The sequence below is a fragment of the Artemia sp. Qi Xiang Cuo genome, chromosome 14 (genome assembly GCF_049724085.1).
Source record: "Artemia sp. Qi Xiang Cuo chromosome 14, ASM4972408v1, whole genome shotgun sequence".
Taxonomy (NCBI): domain Eukaryota; kingdom Metazoa; phylum Arthropoda; class Branchiopoda; order Anostraca; family Artemiidae; genus Artemia; species Artemia sp. Qi Xiang Cuo.
In genome coordinates this window covers 4,014,823-4,039,723 of record NC_142807.1, presented here as the reverse complement: position 1 = coordinate 4,039,723, position 24,901 = coordinate 4,014,823, and the positions used below count along the sequence as shown (strand labels likewise).

Sequence of the window (24,901 nt, the reverse complement as noted above, 5' to 3'; positions counted from 1 at the left end):
TTTTACTATATAAGTGTTTAAATTTTTGCCACATTTTCTAAACCTGCGCCTTAGACAATCTCTCTTATTCGGTTAGACCATTGTTGTTTTTTTGCCAATGAAGTATGTCTCTCTAAAAATTATTAGCTACCATTGTTTGCACGGAGGACTGAAAATTCTGAGCTTAAGAGTGAGAGAAAATTCAGCTAGAATTAAAGTAGAGACAACGGTAAAAATCAAACATTGCATACTATTACAGTGGATCATTTTACATAATATTATAGAGTCAACGCTATCAACCTAACCCATTATAGGAATACAGTTGGAGCATTATTCGGGTTCCTTATTTCACCGGTTTCCGGTTTTTGGTACGGGCCGGGAAGTCACCCTTGGCTGTTATCCAACTGCGACGACACAATCAATAGTATGGTAGACTTTTCCCAAACCTTTTCAGACTAAGCAGGCATCTCCCGCCATCTTAATTCGCTATAAAAAGAACCCCTTCCCATTGGTGGTAGTTCAGCCAAGAGCCTTTTACTAACTATTCAGGTAGCTCTAGCCGTTGAGCTTAACATATTGGTATATTATTTTCGTAAAAAATAAACCCAGAAACACCTTCTGGCGTATCTATCTGGCGCACCAATTTGTGGAACCTCCACGATACCTTAGAAATCCCAATGGGATGACTTGGTCACAAGAACGAATGAAAGGAGTGATTTGGAAACTACCAGTTTTCTAGATTAAAATATAAATAGATTAACTTGGACATGGAAAAAGAAACATATAGCAAAATTTCAATCGGGATGCTTCCATACTCTTATTTTATTTATTACTAGGATTCAATGGATAGACTCTAATAGCTCTGAAGAAATGTTATCTACCCATGATTTCACCAAGTACGCAACTATTTAAAGATATACTGCTGAGGGAGAAGATAAAAGACCTAATTAAAGGCCAGACCGATTTAGGAAATTCAACATTCAAATTTAGTCATACTTTGAATTACCTTTCCTAAATGATTATTAAAGATAAGTTTTTTAGAGGAGAGATTCCGCCTTGTGCATAGTATAATCACGAGGCCCTGACAACACCAGTCAACAAAAATACCTGTAGCTGCCATGCTATAAAGTAACTGTTGAAAATCTTCCAGCTCTTTACTAAGGGATTCAAGCTGTGGTTGGCTCAAAGCCGAGCTCACCTGCTGCTGCTGCTGACCAGAGCTCACTTGGATTTTGTCTTTACCAATTGTTATTCCAAGTTTTACATTTTGGGATCCACCTTTAGTCTGAGGTGAAACGGCGACGCTAATTGGTTGACCGGGCTCTAGTGTTTGTGGGGGACCTGACCGCAAGTGAAGTGCTCCAGAATCACCTCTTGATGGGCTCATCATGCTCCGGGAGTCCTTTTTTAGCGGCACAGATGGCTTATTTGGAGGCACTGGCGGTGGAACTCCTACAAAAAGATGCTGAGGTAATTATATTTGGACTGCAGCAGCGGTTTAGCCAAAAGAATCACAATTTATAACCCGACATATGGATCTTCTGTATCTCAAGAATGTGCTTCATTATTCAGTCACAATAAAGAGATTCTGACTATAGGTAGTGTTGCACTATAATCACAATCACTATTTTTATAATGCAATTTATATTTGGACTTATTCAAAATCTGAAGGATTTCAAAAAAAGTTTCATAGAAACATATAGTAAGGGCAAGACCTTGATACTAAGGGATAAAAAAAGTATATGATATCAAGATACTGTGCCGATTACTATTAATACATGGCTTGTGGCTTTAAAATCGTAAACATTCAAATATAAATATACAAGTAACACATGAAATCATGGGAAAACTTAGTAAATTTTTTGCATATTGGCTAGATAGCTTTTCTACAGCTAGATATACGTTTTTGTCGTCAGTCAAACATTTTCAACAATTTGGAATTTTTTCTATTGAGTTACTATACTGAATCCAAATGACCAGAATACAGCAAACCTTTGAATATTTCCCTTTTTAAATTGCTTTAAGCGATTTTTAGATATATCCCATTACAAAATTAGAAATATTAGAGGTGCCCAAGGCCGTACCCAGGAATTTTTTTCGGAGGGTGTTTTACTAAAAAAAAAAATAATTCAGGGGGGGGGGGGGTTACACAAAAAAACTAAAAAAAGGCATACCATATTTGTTTATATCCGTTTTTGTTACGTTTTTACGAGTCAGACAAACATTTAGGTGGGGGGGGTCAAACCCCCCTAACCGCCCTCCCTCTGGGTATGGCCTTGGAGGTGCCCAAATTAAAAAAGACTCAGAAAAAGAAAAAAAAAATATTTTCCAAGTGAATGTTAGCTTTAATTATGCAAACAAAAAACTTCAAGAATAAAAACAATCGTTTCCTTCCTAGAAACTTTTCCTCTTGATGCGACTTAGTCGAGACTTCATAGGAAGCACAAAGATAAAATATCGTCCTAACAACTTCTAGAAAGCCAAAGAAATATCCCAACTTCCCCCAAATGAGCTGAGAAAGGAAAGAACAAGACAAACAAAGCAATTTACTTAGGTGAAACTTAATTTATTGTGATACTAGCAAAAGGAAAGAATTTCAAGGAAAATTTTCCCCCTAAGGGAAATTACCCCTCCCGCATATTAATAACGATATTATTTCTAAATTTAAAAGTATTTGAAAATTCCCCTCGCAGACCATAACCCCCCACCCCCAACCAATAATTCCCCTTCATTGCGGAATCAAATCCATGAACCGAAAAACTGAATCGATAAACACGAACATTTCCAAACTTCAAACTTCTATTTTTTTTTCAAACTTCACGCTTTTCACAATAGAGTTAATACCAGAGTGAATAAAGTTATTTCTACCCTAAATTCGTACAAATTACTTATTTAATTTCTTTTGCTTACATATACAAAGAGTCAGAAAAATGTATGCAAATAAAATTCATTTTAAGATAGACCCCCTTCCCTTGGGGGAAACTTTCCCCCCGTGTAAAGAAACTTATTATCTTGATTATCAAATTAACGAAACTATTGAAAACCAAATTAAGAGAATTTGTTGGAAAATTTTTTTTATAGTTTTGAAACTGTGTTTGATGACTTAATTTATAATTAACTAGCCCATTTATTTAACATAAAAAAAATATGAATATGACCGAAAGGGATTTAATTATTCGTGTTGAGAGGTCTCTAATTTCCGTAAGCGCGAAATGTAATAAGAGGGCATTGGGGGAGGGGAGGCATTTTATAGCCAAAACCTTTGCAAGAGTGTATTCAACAACTTGTCAAAGTTTGTAGGCGCTCGGATGAAGATTATAGCAATGCATACAGGATATCCATACACACACAGAGACATATATTCGATTCTTATAAATACAGATTTGACTGTACTATTTTCATTAAGCTTTTTGTAAAGAAAGTGTCAATACCTATTTAGTTTTATTAATATTCAACTTATTACACAGCCATATATGTACCCAAATATGTTAAAAATTAAAATAACAGAGCGAGGTCAAACGACACCCACATCTTCCGGTGATGCTTTAAACAGGCAAAAGGTTAGCAAACTGAATATAAATAGATCTAAAGTGCATCTATAACCTTTTTTTTTTTAACTGAGTCATCTAAGGACATCATTAAGGCTCTACATCAAAGGGCGTTGCTCAAGCTCCTTAGTATCGCCATCGAATCACAACAGTTTCGATTAATGAATCTGGTTTAATTCTAGAGGCATGGACTTACAATTCATTTGCTAGTTTCTTCTTTTATTTGTAGTGTTTCCTTTTGTGGCATATGCAAGTTCTTATTTACTTGGTGGAAACTGAATTTACGGGTCAGTCACAAAGAAAGTACCTACATATTCAACTTAAGACAGACATCCACCACACGGCTAATATGGGAATAAAGTTCATTTGTGATGCAAATGGTTGTTGTATTTAGATTGAGGATGCAATTCTAGGTATATATTTGCACATTAGGGGGGTGGGGATATATATTCTGTGAATATATCGATTCTAAGAAATCCATGAATTTCTTAGAAAAACTGGAAAAAAAAAGGAAAGAGGTGAAGATAAAGGCTCTCCCCCTGCAAAATGTGTTAACTAGGATCATTCTGCATATTATGGAGTAATAATTGTTTTCTTAATATGTTTCCTTATGTCCAGCTGGACTCCTATGCTTAAAATACTGGTTGGTCGGTTGGCTAATTCAAAGATATGTATATATATATACACTGTCAAATTAGCCATCTGGTGGTATCCCACTTAAGACATCAATGCTGGTTAAGGCTTAACCTGACCCTGATTATTGACTACAAACTAAGACTAGGCCCTTCAACACTGCAATGCCTCCTGCAATGGAACACTGCAATGTTAGGTTTTGGACGCCTGTTGTACCTGTCATTCCAGGAAAATTAACGGTCCTCTATTAATTCTAAAATCTTGGTCAACCTGCCCGAGACCATAGGCGGGATTGCCTTGTTTGCCTGTCATTCCAGGCAATCTAACGATCATGTGTCAATTTTATATTCTTGTTCAACCTGCCTAAGACTCTAGGCGGGCGTGCCTTTTTCAAAAGCTAACATACAAGTATTTTTCCAATAAGAGAGTTATACTTACTCCCGTCATTTACCCGTGCCATTTAACCAAACACTTGGAAAACTATAGGTCTCACCGTTCGCCTGCGAGGCCAGGGAACTTGTTGGTCATGTGTCAATCCTATGACACAATATTCCACCTTTAGACTACAAGCACCCAAGCCTATTAGGCTTAGGTCACTTGTTCGCCTGTGAGTCCAAATAAATTCAGTCTCCCCCCCCCCCTTTGCATACAAGTCCAGTGGACATTATCCGTCACGCGTCAACCCAAAATCAATCCAATCTTTCATCCCTTAGTCCTATGACTATCTACCTTAGTTCTGCCCTAGAAATCATGCATGGTCGGATGGATGATACTTATCTATCGACAAGTGAAATGGCATCATTTTTATACCAGGATAAAAGGGGCTTATGCCAGATTTGCCCCTCACTCACTCGGACTATATGTCTTGGATTTTCTACAATTAAACCAAAGCTTAATTACAATTAAGCCATGATTTAATGAATCCCACCAAAAACTCTTAGCTGTTATGCAGTCGTTAGCAAGCAATTAAGAGTTATTCCAAACTATATTGATTGTCCTCTTTTTCCAAACATCAGACATAGTAGAACCAGAGTGCATAATTGTAGAGAATGGATTTGATAGGAATCAAAACAGACACTACGACAGAGAATATTGCACTACCCAGCTGATTGCAAATAATACCTGCCTATAACGAAAAACCGTTTGTCGACAACACGTATTGTTGTAAATACAAAAATAGCACTACTGACTGCGACTGCTATAAGGGTGCAGCAACACCTTAATATATCTGCACAGACAATTGTAAGGATTTTGCACAGGCAATACAGGGCTACCCGCTGAAAAAAAAAGTAAAAAAAAGGCACACATATCAGACGCCTACAACTACAGCCCTAAGACAGTACGTGCACTACCGACTGCTGTTAGGGTTGCAGAGAAAAAAACAACACTTTAATATATCTGCACAGACAATTGCAAGGATTTTGCACAGGCAATACAGGGCTATCCGCTGAAAAAAAGTAAAAAAAAAGGTACAAATATCACACACCTACAACTACAGCCCTAAGACAGTAGGTGCCCTACCAACTGCTGTTAGGGTTGCAGAGTAAAAAGACAAGCATTGATAGCTTTAGGATTTTGCAATGCACTGCTAGATGACTGTGACTATTTCTTTTTCTTGGGGACCCGCTTAAGTTTACACTCATATCACTTTTCTATATTCTATGCTTTAAACTTCAAGAAATAGTTCCGGTTTCTCGCTAGTATAATTTTAAAGTTTATTTCTTATCTATAGTTCTTGGCGATATGGATTCTAGAGCCTTACGGGGGATTCTATATTGAAGTGTTTTTGTCGTAAATTTATTGATTGAATTGATTGATTGATTGATCATCTTACATTACATACAAATATGAAGAAAAGGATAATCTTCAGGTATTCAGGTTCTCATGTTTTCTTATCAAACTTGTCATATTTAAATTCCCGCTAATAAAAGGCTCACACGTGGGAACTTAATTGAGGAGAAGAGATAAATTTGTCGAAGCCGTGAAAACAGAGTTTCTCTTTTCCTGCACTATTATACAGCAGGGGTGTGATAAGAATCAAAAGCTAGTATTACGTATGGTCACCACAAAGTTAAAAAATAAATCACTAGAGACTTGAAAACAAAACCCACTAAAAAAATTACTATAAGTATAATATTGATCATCGCATCCTCTGCCCCTCCTAAAACCATACTGTCTTTCTCTTAAAACTTTATCTACGGCAAGTCTAAAAAATATCTTTGACACGATAACTCTCATAATTTTACTTGACAATGCAGGAATTAGAGGTAAAGGCATAGACAACCTTCAACTGACGCCGTACTTTGAAATCGCCTCTTTAGTTGCTTTTCAAACTTTTAACAATGATTATTTAGGATGTTGAACACAAGAGCACCTATAGGGAGGAATTGCAATTACCCCCTCCCTAGATTTTGAAAAATTTCTTCTTTTTTTGTAACCCAAAATCCCACCTGGAGTCTGAAAAAATCCTTTCTTTGTATCTTTATAAAAAGAAACCCTTTCCCCACGCCCTGTCTTTTCCTGAATGGCACCATTAGCGCATCCCTCCGATCTGCGAATGTCGGCTAGAGGTTGTCTAACCAATATATTTACTTTTTCTTTCAAGATTTTTTTTTCCTTGTCCATTTAAAACCTGAATATTTTCCCTACAAATTTAGAAAATACATTCTTTTACTCTAGTTGAGCTACTATAATTACTGGGCGGACATCAAAGATTTTGAAATATAACCTTTTTGCTTTCAAGGTTTTTTTCCTTGTCCATTTAAAACCCCAATATTTTCCCTACAAATTTAGAAAATACATTCTTTTACTCTAGTTGAGCTACTATAAATACTGGGGGGAGGGACATCGAATATTTTGAAATATACCTTTCCTGGGAGATTTTCATTGAGAAAACAATAATTTGCTCCCTCCCCCCTAGATATTAAAAAATGCATTTTGCACCCGCCCCACTGTCCCTATAGTTTTGTGAATAGACGCCATTGTACACTAATGTCAATAATAACAACGAGTGCTAATTTGCCAAAAATTAGGAATAAAATGATTTTTATATTTAACAACGCTAAAGATCAAAAAGTATTTCTGAAGTCTTTTTGAGGTATTTTGAAGTTATTTTAGAAATAATCAAGACTCTAAGTTTATTGTACAATAGCTTTTGTTATATACAAAAAGCAGAATGTCAGTAATAGTTCCCTGCTTTCTTCTATAACTGGTTAATGAATAATAAAAATAATGGCTGTAATCATTAATAAAGTACTTACGAAGGAAAAGTTCCAGGCAAGTGGCCTCCAACATAGCGCGATTTCTGCAACTTTTCATTCAATAATTTATATAACGTAGAGCTTGTCCGTCTTTTAAGGTATGTCTTAGTCCTAAATATAAGCCCCTAAGCTAAAATTTTGTACACATATCTGGTTTTGTGTTTACTTATATCGAAAAATTTCAAAGCTTGATTAAGATACGTCGGAAGCAGTCAATCCTGCAAAGATGCCATTGGGAAACTCAATACAGAAATTACATTCACATATTTGATCGATTGAGGATAGAGAGCTTTCTTAACTAAGCAAAGGTATAATTTACTTTACACAGGGCCCACACTAAATTTACAATACACTGAACACTAAATGTCAAAACTGTAGCCAGGCTTTCATAAGGATACTAATAATAAAAATAAAACTACAACAATAATCAATACAGATTCAATTGAAAAAAAAAAAATTAAAAAAATTAGCGTCCTTCTTTTGCCGCCTTACCACCATAAACTTCCTAATTGGGTAGTACCACTTGATGTAAATTCGCGTGTTTAAATTTTACTAACCCAGTTTCTGTCAGATTTGATGAGGCTTTTTTCGTTTAACTATGGTTTCTGAGACAGAAAAAGAGTAGTTTTTGGTTATCCTTGGCTGTCAGCAAAGTTTTCATTAAAGCATCCCTTTTGCTTTCACTAATTAGCTTCCTGGATGATTTATTCGCTTGAATTTATGTCCTATATAAAAAATAACTAGCCAAAAAATCACTAAAATAGTGATAAACCACTAGAGGTGGCAACCCCCGTACTACCACAGACAATAGAGCGCTACTCTGCTGAATTACAAACATTAAATATACCTATAGCTATGGCCCCAGAAACAGCAGTGGCGCTATCGTCTGGTGTTATGGTTGTGCAGGAAAAAGAAAAAGCCTGATAGCTTTAAGATTTGTTAAGGTACTGTTAGATTGTTTCTTTTTTCTCCAGGGGTCCTGCTATACTTTCCAGCAAGGGTCAGGTATACTTTCCAGTCCTTGAAGAGTGATAGCACCAAAGAACGGACGTTGAAGAACAAATGAAAAAAAAACGATGGGAGAGAGAGATAGAGAGAGAGAGAGAGAGAGAGAGAGAGAGAGAGAGAGAGAGAGGGAGAGAGAGAGATAGAGAGAGAGAGAGAGAGAGAGTGAGAGAGAGAGAGAGAGAGAGAGAGAGAGAGAGAGAGAGAGAGAGAGAGAGAGAGAGAGAGAGAGAGAGAGAGAGAGAGAGAGAGAGAGAGAGAGAGAGAGAGAGAGAGAGAGAGAGAGAAAGAGAGAGAGAGAGAGAGATAGTGAGAGAGAGAGAGAGAGTGAGAGAGAGTGAGAGTCAGAGAGGAAGAGAGAGTGTGACAGAGAGAGTGAGAGAGAGAAAAAGAGAGAGTGAGAAAGAACTTACCACGCCCAATAGGTATTGGCTTTTTTATTATAGTTGCTGTACTCGAATGATTACTTGCAATCGTAGCCAGTGCTGGCGTAGCAACGCTTGTTGTAACATGAAATGTTACTTTTCCACCATGACTAGTTGTATAGACTTTAGATCCCGGAGAAGCTTGAACAGCTACCCTACTCGCCACTGGAGCCAGTTGATTCTGGGAATTAGCTGAAGGAAATGGCCTGGCAGTTGCTCTATCTGGAGATACCTGCATGATAAATAGTTGTAGGCAAATTCTTTTAAAAAATTAGTAGACAAAACTGCAATTTATCCAACCTGAAAATTTATGTATTGCTCATGAGCATGATAGTAGGCCACTTTACTGTTCATCCATGACATGTGATCAAACCGTCTTAACCTAAAAAACTTTAAATACAAAATAGGTTTTTCAAAGAAAAGTAAAGAGGTCCATTAAACCGAAAATGAGCAAAAATTAAGTAAGATAATCTTCCAAGCGTAAAGCTACCAAAAGATGAACATAAATATATAAATGAAACCCCAAACGAACAGAAATTACAGTAAATAACTGGGTGAAACTCAAAACGAGCAGAAATTAACATGAGTGGGGCTGAAAACCCACAGGCCTTCTCAAGACCAGGGCATAATTTGCACTTTACTGCAAAAAAAAAAAAAAAAAAAAAAAAAAAAAAAAAAAAAAAAAAAAAAAAAAAAACGACCGTGTATTGTCAGTTTAATATACATAAACTGATATTTATTCCGGAAAGTCTTAACTATTTTTATTTATTAAAGTAGAAATGTGATCTCATTTACAATACATTTTGTTTTCAGTAAAGTGCAAATTATGTTCTGGTCTTGAGAAGGTATGGGGGTTGAAAGCCTTACTCATATTAATTTTTGCTCGCTTTGAGTTAGACTCGGTTATTTATTGTCATTTCTGTTCGTTTTGGGTTTCATTTATTTAATAATGGTGCTTTGTGGTAGTTTTACGCTTGAAGATTATTTGACTTTATTTCTGATCATTTTTCGTTTAATGGAGTTCTTTATTTGAAAAACTTGATCCGTGGAAAGAGTTTTTAAATTAATTTACTATAATAAACACACTGAAAAAAGTTTATGGTTTTTCTTTGTTGGAATAGTAAAAGGCAAACCACAGGGAATCAGACAGCGAAGTCAGTCAAATATGGCACCATGCCCCAGTTTCAAAACAAACTTTTTTTTTGTTTCCATCTGATACTATTTTTAAGAGTTTTATTCTATTTTTTGATACTATTGACCGTATTCGACTTTTAATAGGTTGCAGAAGATGCATCAGTATTCAGCTCTATATGTAAATTTTAGGCAATTTTGTTTGGTTACTACGGGATGTAATCATCTTTTAATAGATTGCAGGTATCGCTGCAACCACAGTTCTTTGTTTGTTCGGTGATTTATGATTCTTGATTCATGATTGGTTCTTTACTAGTTGGTATGTTCTTTACCAGATTCTTTTTTTTTTTTTTTTTTTACTAGATTAGTGATTCGTTGTTTAACAGATTTTATTAGGTTGCAGCTACCACTGCAACCACGATTTTGGTTTGTTCTTTACTAGATTTGTGGTTTGTTCTTTATGTTGCCTTATATTCTGTACTATATTTGCTTTAACCGTTCGGATTAATCTTGTCAAGTTTGATGGTCCAGGTTGTTCTTTTTAGTAGTTTTTTTTTCAAAGATAATTAAACGCAGCAAAAGGCATATGGCTTTTTCTTAGTTGGAATAGTAAAAGACGAACCACATGGATTCAGGCAGCGAAGTCAGTCAAATATGGAACCATACCCCAGAGAGGCAAATTTTCAAAACATACTTGAATTAGATCATAAGTGTGCTGCATCATGATTTACATGGCGATTTATTTTAATATTTCAATTACTGTGGGCTAGATTTCGTTATATACTATAATAAAAGTTAATTCTGTAGACTACTATATATGTTGCTGAAACGCTATAGATAATTATTTATTTTATACGATTAATAAAAAGACTTTCAACAAAACAAATTTTTCAAAGAAAAGTAAAAGGCTCCATTAAATAAAAAAAAAAGCAGAAATAAAGTCAAATAATCTTCCTAGCGTAAAACTACCATAAATCACCATCAATAAATAAATGAAACTCAAACCGATCAGAAATTACTATAAATAACCGAGTCAAACACAAAACGAGTAGAAATTAACATGAGTAGGGCTGACAACCTTAATGCCTTCTCAAGACCAGAAAATAGTTGACACTTTATTGAAAACCGAATACATTTTAAATGTTTTCACTTTTCTTACTTTAATATATAATTTTTTTTAAGACTTTAAGGAATGAATATCAGTATGTGTATATTAAACTGAAAATCCACGTTCATTTAACTTTTTTCAGTATAGCTTTACGCTTTTTTTTTGTTTTGTTTTCTATTTGGTAGTTTTACGCTTGGAAGATTATTTGATTTTAGTTCTGCTCATTTTTGGTTTAATGGAGCTCTTTACTTTTCTTTGAAAAACTGACTTTGTGGAACAATTTTTTTTTAATTAATTTCTGTTCGTTTTTTATTGACATAGTCTTTTTCATGGAAAAAGAAATCAATATTTTATATCTTTTCGGTTTTTTCTACAAGAATCCTAGTCTTGAGAAATGACAAATAAAAGAGGACTTGGAGGGGGGCTAGTTGCCCTCGGATCACTTTTAACGCTTAAAAAGGGCCCTTAAACCACTGATTTCTAATCGAAAGAGCCCGCTCCAAAGTTTAGACGATCACCCCTTCCATAAAAACCTTATATGTTGCGTACAGCCCTTGTCCTGCGGGTTGTGGAGGGGAGGGTGTGATCCTCAAAGATATAATTACTAGACATTTCAACTATGCTGAACAAAATGGCTATCTCAAAATTTTGATTGGATGTGTTTTGGGAAACGATTACACTCTTTCTATTTTGTTAAATTGCAAGAACAGAAGTAGTAACGGTAGTAGCCGTGAAAGTTGTAACTAAATACCCTCAGTCGTTCTTGGGATATTGCTGAGATGTCTTATTGGCAACCAGCATAAACACAATGCCTTTTTATTTAGTATTAAAGCATAATGGGCAAATTGCAGAACCGTGGGGGTGGGCATACCGAATATCCCTAGAGACATAGCTACTGGACAAAATGGTGGTCTCAAAATTTTGACTGGATATGTTTGGAAAATCATGGGCTAAGGAGGAGGGCTGCTTTCCCTCAAATCACTTTTGAATCGTAACAAGGGCACTAGAACTTTTAATTTCCAATTCAATTAGCTCCTTTAAAAGTTTCAATGAAATTACTAGCTATGATAGAGCAGCGTTACCTATGATATTGGCATGCAGCGTTACCTTTTATGCCCATTTGAAAACCTATATGCATATAATCTTTTCGTTTAATCGAAACTCCCCCTAAAAGTTCCCTAAGTTTCACCCAAAATTTTAGTGTCATTAGTCACAGTAACCGTAGAAGTTCTATTAAAAGTATACACCTAGTGTCTTCTGGCTAGTTCAAAATCCGCCACAACCAACTCTTATCATTTCCTGAAAGCTCTGATTATCATTTCCTGAAAATTAATATACTTAGTAATTCGTGAGTTACGCCCATTTGACAACCCGTAAGAACATAATGTGTTGATTTAGTTCAGCCTTCCCTCAAGACTCTCTGAAAGGCTCACCTGAATGCCCTTTGTCTTTTTGGAAAGTAAAGATCAAATATACCTTTCTCAATAACATATACCACCTGTAAACGATAGATTAATTACTGAACTTAGAGCCCTTGCTCTGAGGACTCTGGGGGGTTGACATCCCCAAACACATAATTACTGGACCTTTCAGCAATACTGAACAAAATAGCTCTATTAGAATTTTGATTGGCTGTTTTTTGGGGAGCGATGGGCGAGGAGGGGGGCTGGTTTCTCTCAAGTCACTTTTGACTCTTAAAAAGGGCACTGCAACTTTCTATTTCCAATCAAATGAGCCCCATAAGAAGCTTATACGACTATCCGTTCCATAAAGCCTTAAATACACCGGAGCATAGCTTACAACCCTTGCCCCTGGGCTCTGGGATATTGTGGCATTATAAGCATTGATATCTTTAATTCTGATCACTCTGATCACTGTAAAAAGGGCATTAAATTTCTTATTTCGAATCAAATGAGCCCCCTCCGAAATTCATACGACCACCCCTTCCATATAAGCCTTACATGCCACTGGGGGATAATTTACAGCTCTTGCCCTGAGGACTGTCATCCCCAAAGACATAATTACTGGTCCTTTCAACTATGCTGAACAAAAAGGTTATAACAACATTTTGTTTGGATGTGTTAGGGGAAATGATGGGAGTGAGGGGGAGTGAAGTCTGTTCGACCTCCAATCATTTTCGACTCTTGAAAGGGCACTAGAAATTTCGATTTCCAGTCGAATGAGCCCCTTTGGCAGTTCCTGCGATTTCTATACCAGTTGCCCTGGTTTGAAAAAAAAAAAACATTATGCCCACATCACTCATTACTAAGGCAGCGCTATTACGCTGCCAAAGTAATTATACTGTGAATTTCCACCTTCTACTCTATTCCCAGAATACATTTGCTGTTAACCCGTTCCTATATACGCTCATTTTCTGTATCTATTTTCCTTACCAACGAAAACTTTTTTTGATGGCACCTCTGAACATTCACATTTTAGTACATCGGCCTTCCTTACAAATAATAGTACATAAGAAAGTGAAACGATCCACAAGACTAATTTCTCAAGATGAAAAATAAAAGGTAGGTAAAAGATGCAGACAGTCCCAATAAATAAGCATATAAAAAAAAAATAATTAAATGAGCAAAAAAAAAAAGAAAAAAAGGAATACAGGTATGTGTCAGTCATTATTATATTGACCAATAATAACGAAATCGTAAAAAAATGGTAATATTTGATACCATTGAAAAATTAAATTAAAACGGTAAATTAAAGACAGCATTATTGAAATGATACAAAGGTTTCTAAATATGATGGCTCTTTTGTCAGGATTGCATCTCCTGTTATCACAATATTTTTTTAATATTCAGCATGCAAATAATTTATCGTTTGATCTTAATATATTCACTAAACATCGATTCTCCCTAATAGCTAGGTATATTCAAGCATATAAATTGACTACTGTAAGAATAAAATATATTGTCTTAATTTCCAATATATGATCCCGTTAACGGCAAATTAATATTTTTGATTGACTTACAGAGTAGCCAAGTAGTTCTTTAAAGAGAAGGCGAAAAAGACTTATAGCTGAATCTACTTATAAATATAATTGGTAAAAATTGTTTTAACTTGATTTTTTTTTTTCCTTTTTCATCTACGAGGATAAGCATTATTTTGGTTTATTATCCAGTATTCGAGATTGTCTCTCCAATTGGGCAGTTGAATTGCTTATTGTCCCATTTTTAATATTTGAAAATCAATTCATCGGATCAATCCACCTCCTAGTCGACATAACTCAGTAAGAAGAGCTATCGCTTATATTTAAAAGACGTCGCCTGAAGCTCCTCGGCCACACACTGCGCCGTCCCGAAGGCACGATATGCCGAGACGTCCTTGTCTGCGTCCCCTTCCTGGAAACGTCAACCAGGAGGACAAAAGAAGAACCTGTGGCAAAAATTCAAGGATGACCTGGAACCGTGTGGAGGATTCAGGAGACACGGTCAAAGATGGGACAAAGACTGGCTGAAGGTCGCTGGAGAAGGTGCAGCCGACATGTCCAAGTGGTCGTTGGAAGTAATCCCAAGATCCTTTGGTGCCGGGCAGGACAATTGATCGTCTGGTTCCCGTCGAAAGTAAAGTAAGTAAGTATACAATTGAAAATCTTAAACTAACCGAGTTCTATCGATAGATTCAATTTTTCATCTTGTTTTGTTTTCAATAACACTGTTTTTTTTTCGGCTGTACGATTCCTATTTTCTTATTTACGTAAATAGTTCAAAAACGGAGTCTGATATCAGAACTATTTTGCCACACCGCCGATACCTGAAATGAAGAATCCATGCGCATACATCTGGTCCTTAAGTACAGTCTAGAAACTGGAACTACGTTTTAACCTTTATACTCTGCTAATATTATTTTATTTATATTATAATATTTAGTTATAGAAGCAACACTGTGGCGCTGCGTAAGTAAACGGTCTTGCGCCTTCGATATGTTATTTTTCCCAGGCCACTTCGTATACAAGGGGGAGGAGTCGTAGAAACCTAAGAGGAAAATCACGTAAATTGGTAGTTTCAGTCCCCCTTTTAAGGGTAGAAAATGATTGGACGGTAGCCCGCTCCATCCCATGCGTGCTTTTGCTACCCACCTCCCGCACCCCCCCCCATCTTGCCGCATTTTCGATGCCTAAAAAGATGAATCTTTGCGCATTCAAATGGTCCTTAATTACAGTCTAAAACTCGAAACGTATATTCCGTTTTGTCCCCTCTTCATTAAACTTTATGTTATGTGATACACCATCTTTACTGCGAACATTCTAGCTCGAGTCTACCAGCTCTTTGATATCCAAATCTTGCATAGGCAAAGGTTAAAGGGTTATCTTTAAATGAAGGAAGCCAAAATTTCATAGTCAGAAGATGACATTTCGTCATCCTCGGTTTCGAGTAAAGTAGGGTGGAGTCATGACATCCTTCATCACATGTAGAGCCAGTTGATCCAAGCCCGATTCTAACAGCTCTTCTTTAGATATTTCTACTTTTGAGCATTGAGCTTTGGTTAACCCAGGATGCTACATAGAAAAAGCATATTCATGGCATTACTTTGTGTAAGAGCAGTAAATCAATTTTTTTGAACATGTATCGCAAATCCCGTGACGTAGGGAAATCTCGCTTTTTGCAGGGAAACGTACAAATCTATCGGCATCTCTCCAAAGGACCGAAAATAACAATTCAAGCATCATCAGATAACTTTAAAACCTCACAGCGAGTGACTTATTGTGGCGTCAATAGCTGTTCTAAACAACTACATCCACTACCCCCCCCCTCTCTCCGACGAGTCATCTATAATTGTACCACCGTTTGCCGAGCCAATACGGTAAAAACGCAGGAACATGATACGATTGGACTGCCTAAAAACGGATGGATTCTGCACTGAAAACGTAAAGAACAGCTTTGCAAGACACCGTACCTCCATTTGGAATAATCTACTGAGGATTTTATCCCAGTAAATCCATTTGATGATTCTTTGAAAAAAAAAATCAACTGACACAATTATGTACACATAACCATTGACTAGTGGCTAATCACTGTGGTCAATCATTGGGGATTGACTAGTGGCCAATCATTGGTCAAGTGACCATTGACTAGTGGCCAATCATTAACCACTAGTGGTTAATCATTGACTATTGGCTCAAGTTTTTAAAAGCCAGGCATCAAGAACTTTGTCATAACAAAAAGACTTGAGCAATAAGCTACCTGACTTACCTGGGCTAAAGTTTGCTCTATGCCAGCTAATAAAGCCTGCGTCGATTCAGCGGCATTGTGATAATTGGAAGACTGTTTCCGCTGTACATCTGAAGCGTTCAAAGGTAGAGGTCGAATTGTACTAGTTAAACCCATGCCCATTGAGTTAGGACTGACCGATTTGGCTATGCCAGTGGCTAAATGGAGAAAATTTAATACTGTTATTCGATAAATATAATTATAGGATGTTTGAAAAAAAAATAAAAAAAAGCAAGAAGTCAGTTATAGGTATTTATGCTTCATATATCCTGTGAAACATGCAATTAAGTTATAACTGTATAAACGATACGTCGATGAGTTGAGGACACCGAATTAGAAAGATTAAGTTATGTAAAGAAAAATCCAGTTTTCACCCCTGGTTGTCACTTAGATTCTCGTAAAAAAGAAAAAAAAAATTTCCTAATGTTAAGTCCTGTTTTTGGTAGTTTCTGTTCATTTTGAGTTTCATATATTTATCGAGTATCGTATTTGGAATTATGGAGAAAATGAACTAAGGAATTTTTTAAATCATCTTAATACATATGATAGAAATTTACAGTTTACCTTAGAAATTAAAATTGCAAATTCCTAGATATGTTAATTGTTCGTAGCATAGATTAACTCAATTTTATTATTTGCAGAAAACCAACACAAAACAATAAATATTTGCATTTCAAAACAAACCACCCCCTACAAGTAGAAAGAATTGTCGTAATCTCTCTCGTCAATCGTACCCAAGCATTTGGTCTAATTCCCACATCACAGCAGAACTAAACTTTATCAGGGACATATTTTTTTGGAAATGGGCATCGTATTTTATTTATTAATAATACACTTTTCCGTAGACTGAAAAGACACTCCCGTAGAATCAATGGTAGTTTACCATGTGAGAATGCCGATAAGCCCTCAAATATAGTTTACCTCCCATACATCCCAAAAATCACAACGAATCTTAAAAAAGTTTGCACACAAAATAATCTGTATGTAGTATTTACCAATAGTTTGCACACAAAATAATCTGTACGTATTTACCAATAATTTAAAAATCAAAATCGTTTTCACAGCCGGAATGCATTTTAACCCTTTTGATTTAGACCACTACCTGTGGTAGTAGTACTAGTAGTCACAGTCACAGACAAAATCGCAGGCGCAAGCAGTCAGAGTCACAAGTAATCGAAGTCGTAAGTGGTCGCAGCAATAGTAGAAGTAGTCATAGCAATAGTAATCGTAGCAATATTAGTTGCAGTAAGAGTAGTAATAGTTATAGTAATAATAAGCACAGTAGTCGTACGCACATAAGTGTCTTTTGCTTAGTTCAACACCCCCCTCAAAATGCATTGAAAGGTTCAAATTATTATTCTAAGCCGTTCCTGAGATATTGCTGATACACACTTTAAGACAACCTGTATTTGTGCACTTTAAGTACACAATGTATTTTGATTTAGTTCAACACCTCTCTCAACGCTTCCCTGAAAGTTGCACCTTAATACCATTAACCTTTTTAAAGACACAGGACCAAACAAACCCCCTTTTCCAATTACAAAAGCTATATGCAAACAAAGTGCAACTTGCATGACTTAGAACCCTTGCCCAAAGGACTGTGGGAAGGGGGTCAAGTCAACCCCGACGTCATAGTTACTGGAGCTTTTAACTATTTTAAACAACATGGTTATCTAAAAATTTTAATCGGAAGTCTCTGGGGTAAGGCGGTAAAAGGGGCCTGAGAGGGGAGGGATGGTTGCCCTCCAATCCTTTTTGAATTATGAAATTGGCACTAGAACTTTCATTTTCCAATTGAGTGAACCCCCTCCCCCGAAGTTTCTACGACAACTCCTTCCATACGATAAGACTTAAAACAAACAACAAAAACGCTGAAGCCTTATCACTCTTTACTTACGGCTGCCTATGATAAGCTGAACAAATTAATTTAGGTAGATAAGAAAAAAGATGTTGTGTTCTTTATGCTAAGCCCAAAATCATTCTGATTTTACTAGAAATATCAGTTCTAGTAAAAACCGGTGAATGTCGAAAATACTTTTTTTCTCCTTGGATTTAGTCAGCGTTGCCAGTCAACTTTTTCAGTTTTATGCAAGGTTTGATGGTGGAAGGTCGGGTGAGGTTAGGTTAGATTTTTAACCCAGTTCTGAGATTTATAACCAAATTTAACCTTAACCGAACCTAACTAACTTTTACCATCACAGCTTGCATAAGAGTGAAAAAGCTGATACGCAAAGCTAATTGAATCCTAGCAGAGAAAAGGGGATTTCGGACATTCACCTGTGAATGTCGACATTAACCAGATTTCAGACATTCACAGTAACATATATACGCCCAAAAATGAAGTAAATTAACAGTAAAGGGCTGGGCACACGTAGTTGAATTCGGGAACTGATTTCCAAATCAGCGCCGATTTTCGGCGTCGATTTGAGCTTGAGAAATTTTCTAATTTTCGGCGCCGATTTAGAAAATCAGCGCTGATTTTCATCATGATCATCACAAAAAAAAGGATACAAATAAATAGTCAGCCAGAGGTATCTGTGGTGAAAGACCCCACTATTGAGCTGAGAAATAAACTGAAAACTGAGCTGAGATCAATCAAGCAACTTGATTGAGCAACTAACTATTAATAAACTTCAGTTGACTATTTGTCCCATGATTTTTTGTTTTGAAAATTATACGCAATATATTTTTCTTTCAACCAATTTTTCTTACCGCTATCGTTTGTCCACTGATGCTGCAATCGGTTCCCGAAATCAGCTACATGTGCCTAGCCCTTAATAGAGAAATTTGTTTGGTCCCGATAAGCGTAGTACTCGTATTCTTACCGTTGAACATGTCATATCAGGTTTTCGCGCCAGCTATGCCAAACTTGCTGTACTTAAGTATAGTTATAGTGAGCGTGTATTTGCTAAACTATATAGTGACCTAGCTCTGCCTTATGCGCTATATATTTCACCTCTTTGGGATTCGCTGTCTAATACTGAACACTTAAAGGTTCGATCGGGATTTTGTCGCTATCTGAAGTTTTTATTAAGATTCCCGCTGTATTACAAGAACAGTTTCATTTTGCAATAACATTGTATCCCTGACCCTTTAGAATTAATCGATTCAATAGAGCGCGGTACGTTTAAGAAAAGTTTAAACCGTTTACTTCATTTTCAGGCTTTGAATATTATTTATCCGTGATGTTTGGATTAATTTTATATTATCCATTTTTCTTGTTTAGAAGTTGATTTTTAATTATATATATACATGTATTTTTTTTTCTCTCTTTCTTTACTCCGCTTCTTTTTTTTGTATGTTGTAAGCGGGCAAAAATAAACTTATCTTAAACAACAGGATAATTTTCAAATTTTACTTTAATTAATTATATATATATACATATATTTTTTTTTCACTGGTGGTTTGATTAGCGCTTGCCCTGATTTTGATGTTAAAAGTGTACAGTCCTATTTGATTATCCGAATTAAAAATTTCGCCAAATTAATAAAACTGGTTCGCTATATTTTTACAAAATGAAATGGTTCTTGCATCTATACGTGATGCAAGGTGAAAATATCGAAAGGGCGGGGGAAGGGAGTTAAAAAACCTTCCTAAACCTACTTGAAAATCAAATTTGGTTTTTCTCTTTTTTGTTTTTGTAAATGCTCAATTAGTTTGATAAAATTTACGAGATTTCAACCCCTCCATTGAAATTGCTTCAGGATACTATTATATGTATTTTTAACCACTGATAAGTCAATTCCCAAAAGCGCTACAGTAGATAATCACTTTTTAGGCACTACTTTCTCTAATTTGTATGACCGATTTTAAAGCAAAGTTTGTCTTACGGAAATAAAGAGCGAAGTTGAAAGTTCTTTGGCTGATAAGAGATCTAGAAAGCTTATTCAGGTTTACAGTCTAAACAATGACAATCCTGTATGTCTGGCAGACAAATTAGAACCTTTGTGCTGATTTTCAGACTCTGACCAATTGGTAATTTTACTGATTAAAACATTTGAACTGGAAGTTTAATTGTGTAAAGTAATTGCGAATCATTTAGCTTTTTCTTTCTTGAGGTTTTTGTGATTAATTTTTATCCCATTCCAACTGCCCTTGTACTTAAGGGGATGCGCTACCTTAAAGAATCACCCGTTCTCGTCGATATAGACTATATACCATTCTATATAGACTATATACCGTCGATATAGACTATAGACCGTTCTCGTCGATATAGATATAGATTATCTAGAATTGATTGGACGGTCTTGCCATAATTTGTAGAATTCAAATAGGAGATCCAAATAAATGACAGAAAACGAGAAGCCCACATCTTCTTTCCCAGAAATGCTGGAATAACCATTTAGCTTCTCAAGTTTTGTGCCGGAGATAGAAATACATGAGAGTGGAGCAGAATTGTCTTTTAAAGTTCAGGAAAGGGAAGTCCCTAAAAATGTTCTAGTATACCTGCGAGGAAAGCGTTAGAAATCAGCTCACAAGATTTATCATTTGAGCAATTTGGCAACATTGGGAGTTCTTTGTGGTGCCACTCGCTTTGATTGACCCAGATGGCCAGAAAAGAAACGTAAAAAATAATAATTTTTTCAGTCAAATTTTACAGTCGAACCACAAAAAGTCGACAGTTCTCAATGATGGCTAATCCACAGAGAATTTACTAATGCTGAGGCTCGCAAAACGATTTTAAGCTTTAATATCTTAAAAAATTTTGAATAAAAAGCCAAACCCGAGTGTAAATTTTCCGATCTTAATATACATATGGTGACGGTTAAATAGAGTGTGCTCAGAGGACATGGTTTTTTTTAGCTGGCACACCACAGAGCATCTCATTCGCTTATGCTTCTTCATCAAAAGAGCACAAGTACGCCATCTTCAGTCGCGAACTGACTTTGTCCCCTTGCTTGATGGAAAACTTATTTAACTGTTGAAAACTCGAAGCAGATTAATTTTCATTCGATAGTTTTTTTGTTTTTTTTTACAAAAAATAGCAGGCATTAAGAGCCTCTTATCCCTCAACGTGATTCATATGAGTATGAGGTATTGGACTGAAGTCCTGCTTTATACTAAGATGCACCATAGATTTAAAGAGTAAATAAGGACAAAACTTACTAGGAAGCATTACTGGAGTGCTATTAACAGTTGCCACAGGCTGGTTTTGTCTCATACTCCCTACTAACACTGCTGGTGGAGGAACTGGCAGATCATCTACACTGGGTGACCCTCCTCTCGCTAAATTCGAACCAGACCTAGAAGTGCTCAATTGGTTCGACTGAACAGTTCGTGGAGGTGTTATTGGAGGTTGCTTTGAATTCAATGGCGGTGATGTGCGGGGAAAGGATTGCATTGACTGGTGTAGGTAATTGCCTGTAGCTGGCAAATTCTGTTTGAACGAGTCTAATTCTGCTTGAAGTCGTTCAACAGTTACTTCGAGTTCTTTACATCTACAAAAGGAAAAGCAATTAAACTGTATGTTCTCATAAAAATTGCCACAAACATGACTATTAACATCACAGAAAATCAGAAACTAAAAGTTGCTGATCTATTTGTTTGGATATGTTCCTTCAGAAGAGCTGCAACTCTGGACTGTTGATCTGGACTGTTGCTGCAAAATATATTGCGTCAGTTGATAATGTAGATAACCAGTTTAAAAAAAAAACACCTATGGTGTATGACAATATTCATTTAATGGAGAAATACATTATTAGTGTTATATAAGGGACTATCAAAGGGAAAGGTGTTTTTTTTTTTTCATAAAAGCAACCAAGATATTCAAATAAGCTCTAACACAGAAGTACTATTAGTAGTAGTGCTAGAATCAGATTCAGGAACTCGAGGGCGGCAGAAAATTTGAACTTGTGATTGAAACAATTGAATTGCTTAGGGAGGAAAATTCATACTTGATCTTTGATTTACAAATATTTCTTTGAAAATGTTTCTGTGGAATAGAATCTAACAACGTATTCCACGTAATGGGAAGTTTATATTTAAGGTAAAAAACAAAAAGGGACAATTTCGTTACGTCTTTTCTTTGAAATGACTTCGGTGCTTGCATCAAAGCAGTTCTTTCATTTTAAAACCGACCGATCATCTGTTTATTGTTAGCACCGTATCTCTTATTTTTCAAATGGATTTTTCATGGCACTCATATAGGCCAATTCCACCAACACTTTAGATACTTGTTATGGAAAGCTTCAAATTCCAAGTTTTACAAACTGGAGAGCAGGATTAAACTAACGCCTTGACAGACTAATAGTTGCCCCATCGGCGTGTTTTAGATATAAACAACTTAAGGTTTGACTTCTGAATATCATATTTATGGGATTGCAACGGCTTTAATCAGATTAGAAGTTATATACTTAACTTGTCATCAAATAAAACCTAACTTTTTAACGGAACCATGAATCTGATTTTTAGACTGAAAACTAAAACTTAGATTGCATATAAATTGTGATCCCCGAGGATATTCGACTCATAAACAACTCGAGTTTTTCTCAATTTTGATGAGGTATCTAATCCAGACCTGGAGAACCTTTGCTACGCGATATATATGGCACTACAAGAACTTCTTTAGTCACTCAAAATGTAAAATATCGTAAAAAAGGAGCCATAAACTCAGGTCAACTGTAGCAGACAACAGTAAAAAGGCTTTACCATATACTTCACAACTACCTAACTCTCACTCGAAAATTGCAATTTTCAGCCAAGGTAAACAAGATTTCTGTCGGAAACTTGATCTAAAAGACTAACATTGACAGGGATCTATAGAAAAAGACCATAAGCTAAACAGTGTTATCTTCAGAAGGGACTGCCTAAACTTTGCTCTGAAAGTAGGCAATGGAAGCAATATTGATAATAATTAGGGACTAACAACGCCAAATGATGATGAAACCCTCTTCTTTTTCTCCTCCTATTACCCTCAAATTTTCATTAGTACTCAATTTCTCTCTCATTTATAAATCCAATTTTTGAGCCCGCCGGCCTTGTTTGGGATCATGACATTTCCACTCCAACGTGATGCCAAAAACTGATCTTTAACGAGGGTAAAGTTCTTATATCTCCCTTCCTCGCAGACCCAATCCAGTTATTCTTCAGGAAAGGAGAACAAAAATCTGCGTTAACCCAAAATTCTTCCCCGTACAAATATGGATTTTTATCACCCCCCCCCCCCCAGACCTTACCTCCCTCGTTTTCTCTTTTCCAATTTTTAATCCAATAGAATTTGTCACAGAAAGATTTAGAAGAAGATTTTCTACCAATATAACTGAAATATTAAATAAGTGAAGCTTCCCCCCTCTTTCCTTTCTATTATTTTTTTTAACGTTTGTCGTGTGTAATATATATAATTTTTTTTTGGAAAAAATAGCTGTGCAGTCGATGTTATACTTAATTTTTGAAGTTTTTACACTGATCATTTCTGAATGGCATATTTCGTTTTTAAAGTTTGTTGTGTGTATTAGCTGCTTGTAATTTTTGTCTTTTTTCCTTACTTGACATAAGAACCGAATTAAGATCTACTAATGCTTGCGGTCCTCTTTGGAACTAATAACATCTTATCTTAAGCTGTTAAAGATATTATGCTTTGAGTGTTCTCACATATAACGGAGCCATAAAGAGAGGATAGGAGAAAGGCTTTGCATACTGTAATTATTTGCAAGCGTCATTATTCTAAATGTAATATAAAGAGTACTATAGACACAAGTGTTTCCATAAGAGCAGTGGCGGGTGTAGGATTTTACGACCGGGCTAAGCATTTTGATAATAATGGGCTCAACATGACATATTTGTGTAAACATAGGTTGAAACTCCAAAAGTAAACTGCGTCCAACTCACCGGGACAAACCCCATTGACCAACCGTTGCAAGTCAGGAGGAGTATTGGCTTTTAAAATCATCTCAGGCTGCTTAAAGCTTCTCTTTTTGCCCGACATATTCCTGTAAATATAGTTTGAAGCTCCAAAAGTAAACTGCACCCAACCCACCGGGGCCAACCCCCATGGACCTACCATTGCAAGTGAGGAGGGGTATTGGCATTTAAAACCACCCCAGGTCACTTAAAGTTACAAGGACACCAAAACAAAAGCATATTTTTCCCCCTGGATCCATCTCGTCTCTTCGTACCTGAAAACCATGATTTTCTCTGATTTTTCATTTGGTTGTTTTAAAATTTTGAAGTTTTTAAGGCAGTATGGCATTTTATCAGTCTTATCCCATTGAACCGTTAAAATAAATAAGAAAAACTAATCAGCTAAATTCGATACCTCTTATTGTCCGTAATAACTCACAAATTAAGAATCGGTTGATTCCCAAGGACAACTATACCTTCAAAGGAAAGCTACCCTTTCTTAAGGGGGTACTATCTTAATCAGGTACTACCATAAACTACGTAAGTGCATATGGAGCTTTTTCCATGAAAAATTGAATTTCCAATCGTTTCAAATCTCTAAGTATTTATATGTTTGTGCAGGTTTTTACATAAACAACTTAAACAATCAACTTTCATTTTCACTGACACAATTTGTGATTCAGTCGTGTTTCATTTTCACATATGTTATGTGAATGTGCAGAAGAAGCATTTATACTGCATATCTATAACTCTA

The 24,901-nt window shown here is 36.0% G+C and overlaps 1 protein-coding gene across 2 annotated transcripts in view; it reads right to left on the bottom strand.

Annotated features, from left to right (window-relative positions):
- Positions 1–24,901, bottom strand: part of LOC148944053 (CTTNBP2 N-terminal-like protein) — a 125,410-nt gene that overhangs the window by 12,205 nt on the left and 88,304 nt on the right. The window contains exons 7-10 of one of the 2 annotated variants that reach the window (XM_089099684.1): positions 21,415–21,746; positions 16,291–16,466; positions 8,839–9,082; positions 1,087–1,431 (exon numbers count right to left, since the gene is read on the bottom strand). In XM_089099684.1, the coding sequence (XP_088955810.1) occupies positions 1,087–1,431; positions 8,839–9,082; positions 16,291–16,466; positions 21,415–21,746 (1,097 nt within the window). The remainder of the gene's footprint in view (positions 1–1,086; positions 1,432–8,838; positions 9,083–16,290; positions 16,467–21,414; positions 21,747–24,901) is intronic. The other variant, XM_089099685.1, reaches the window with a different exon arrangement.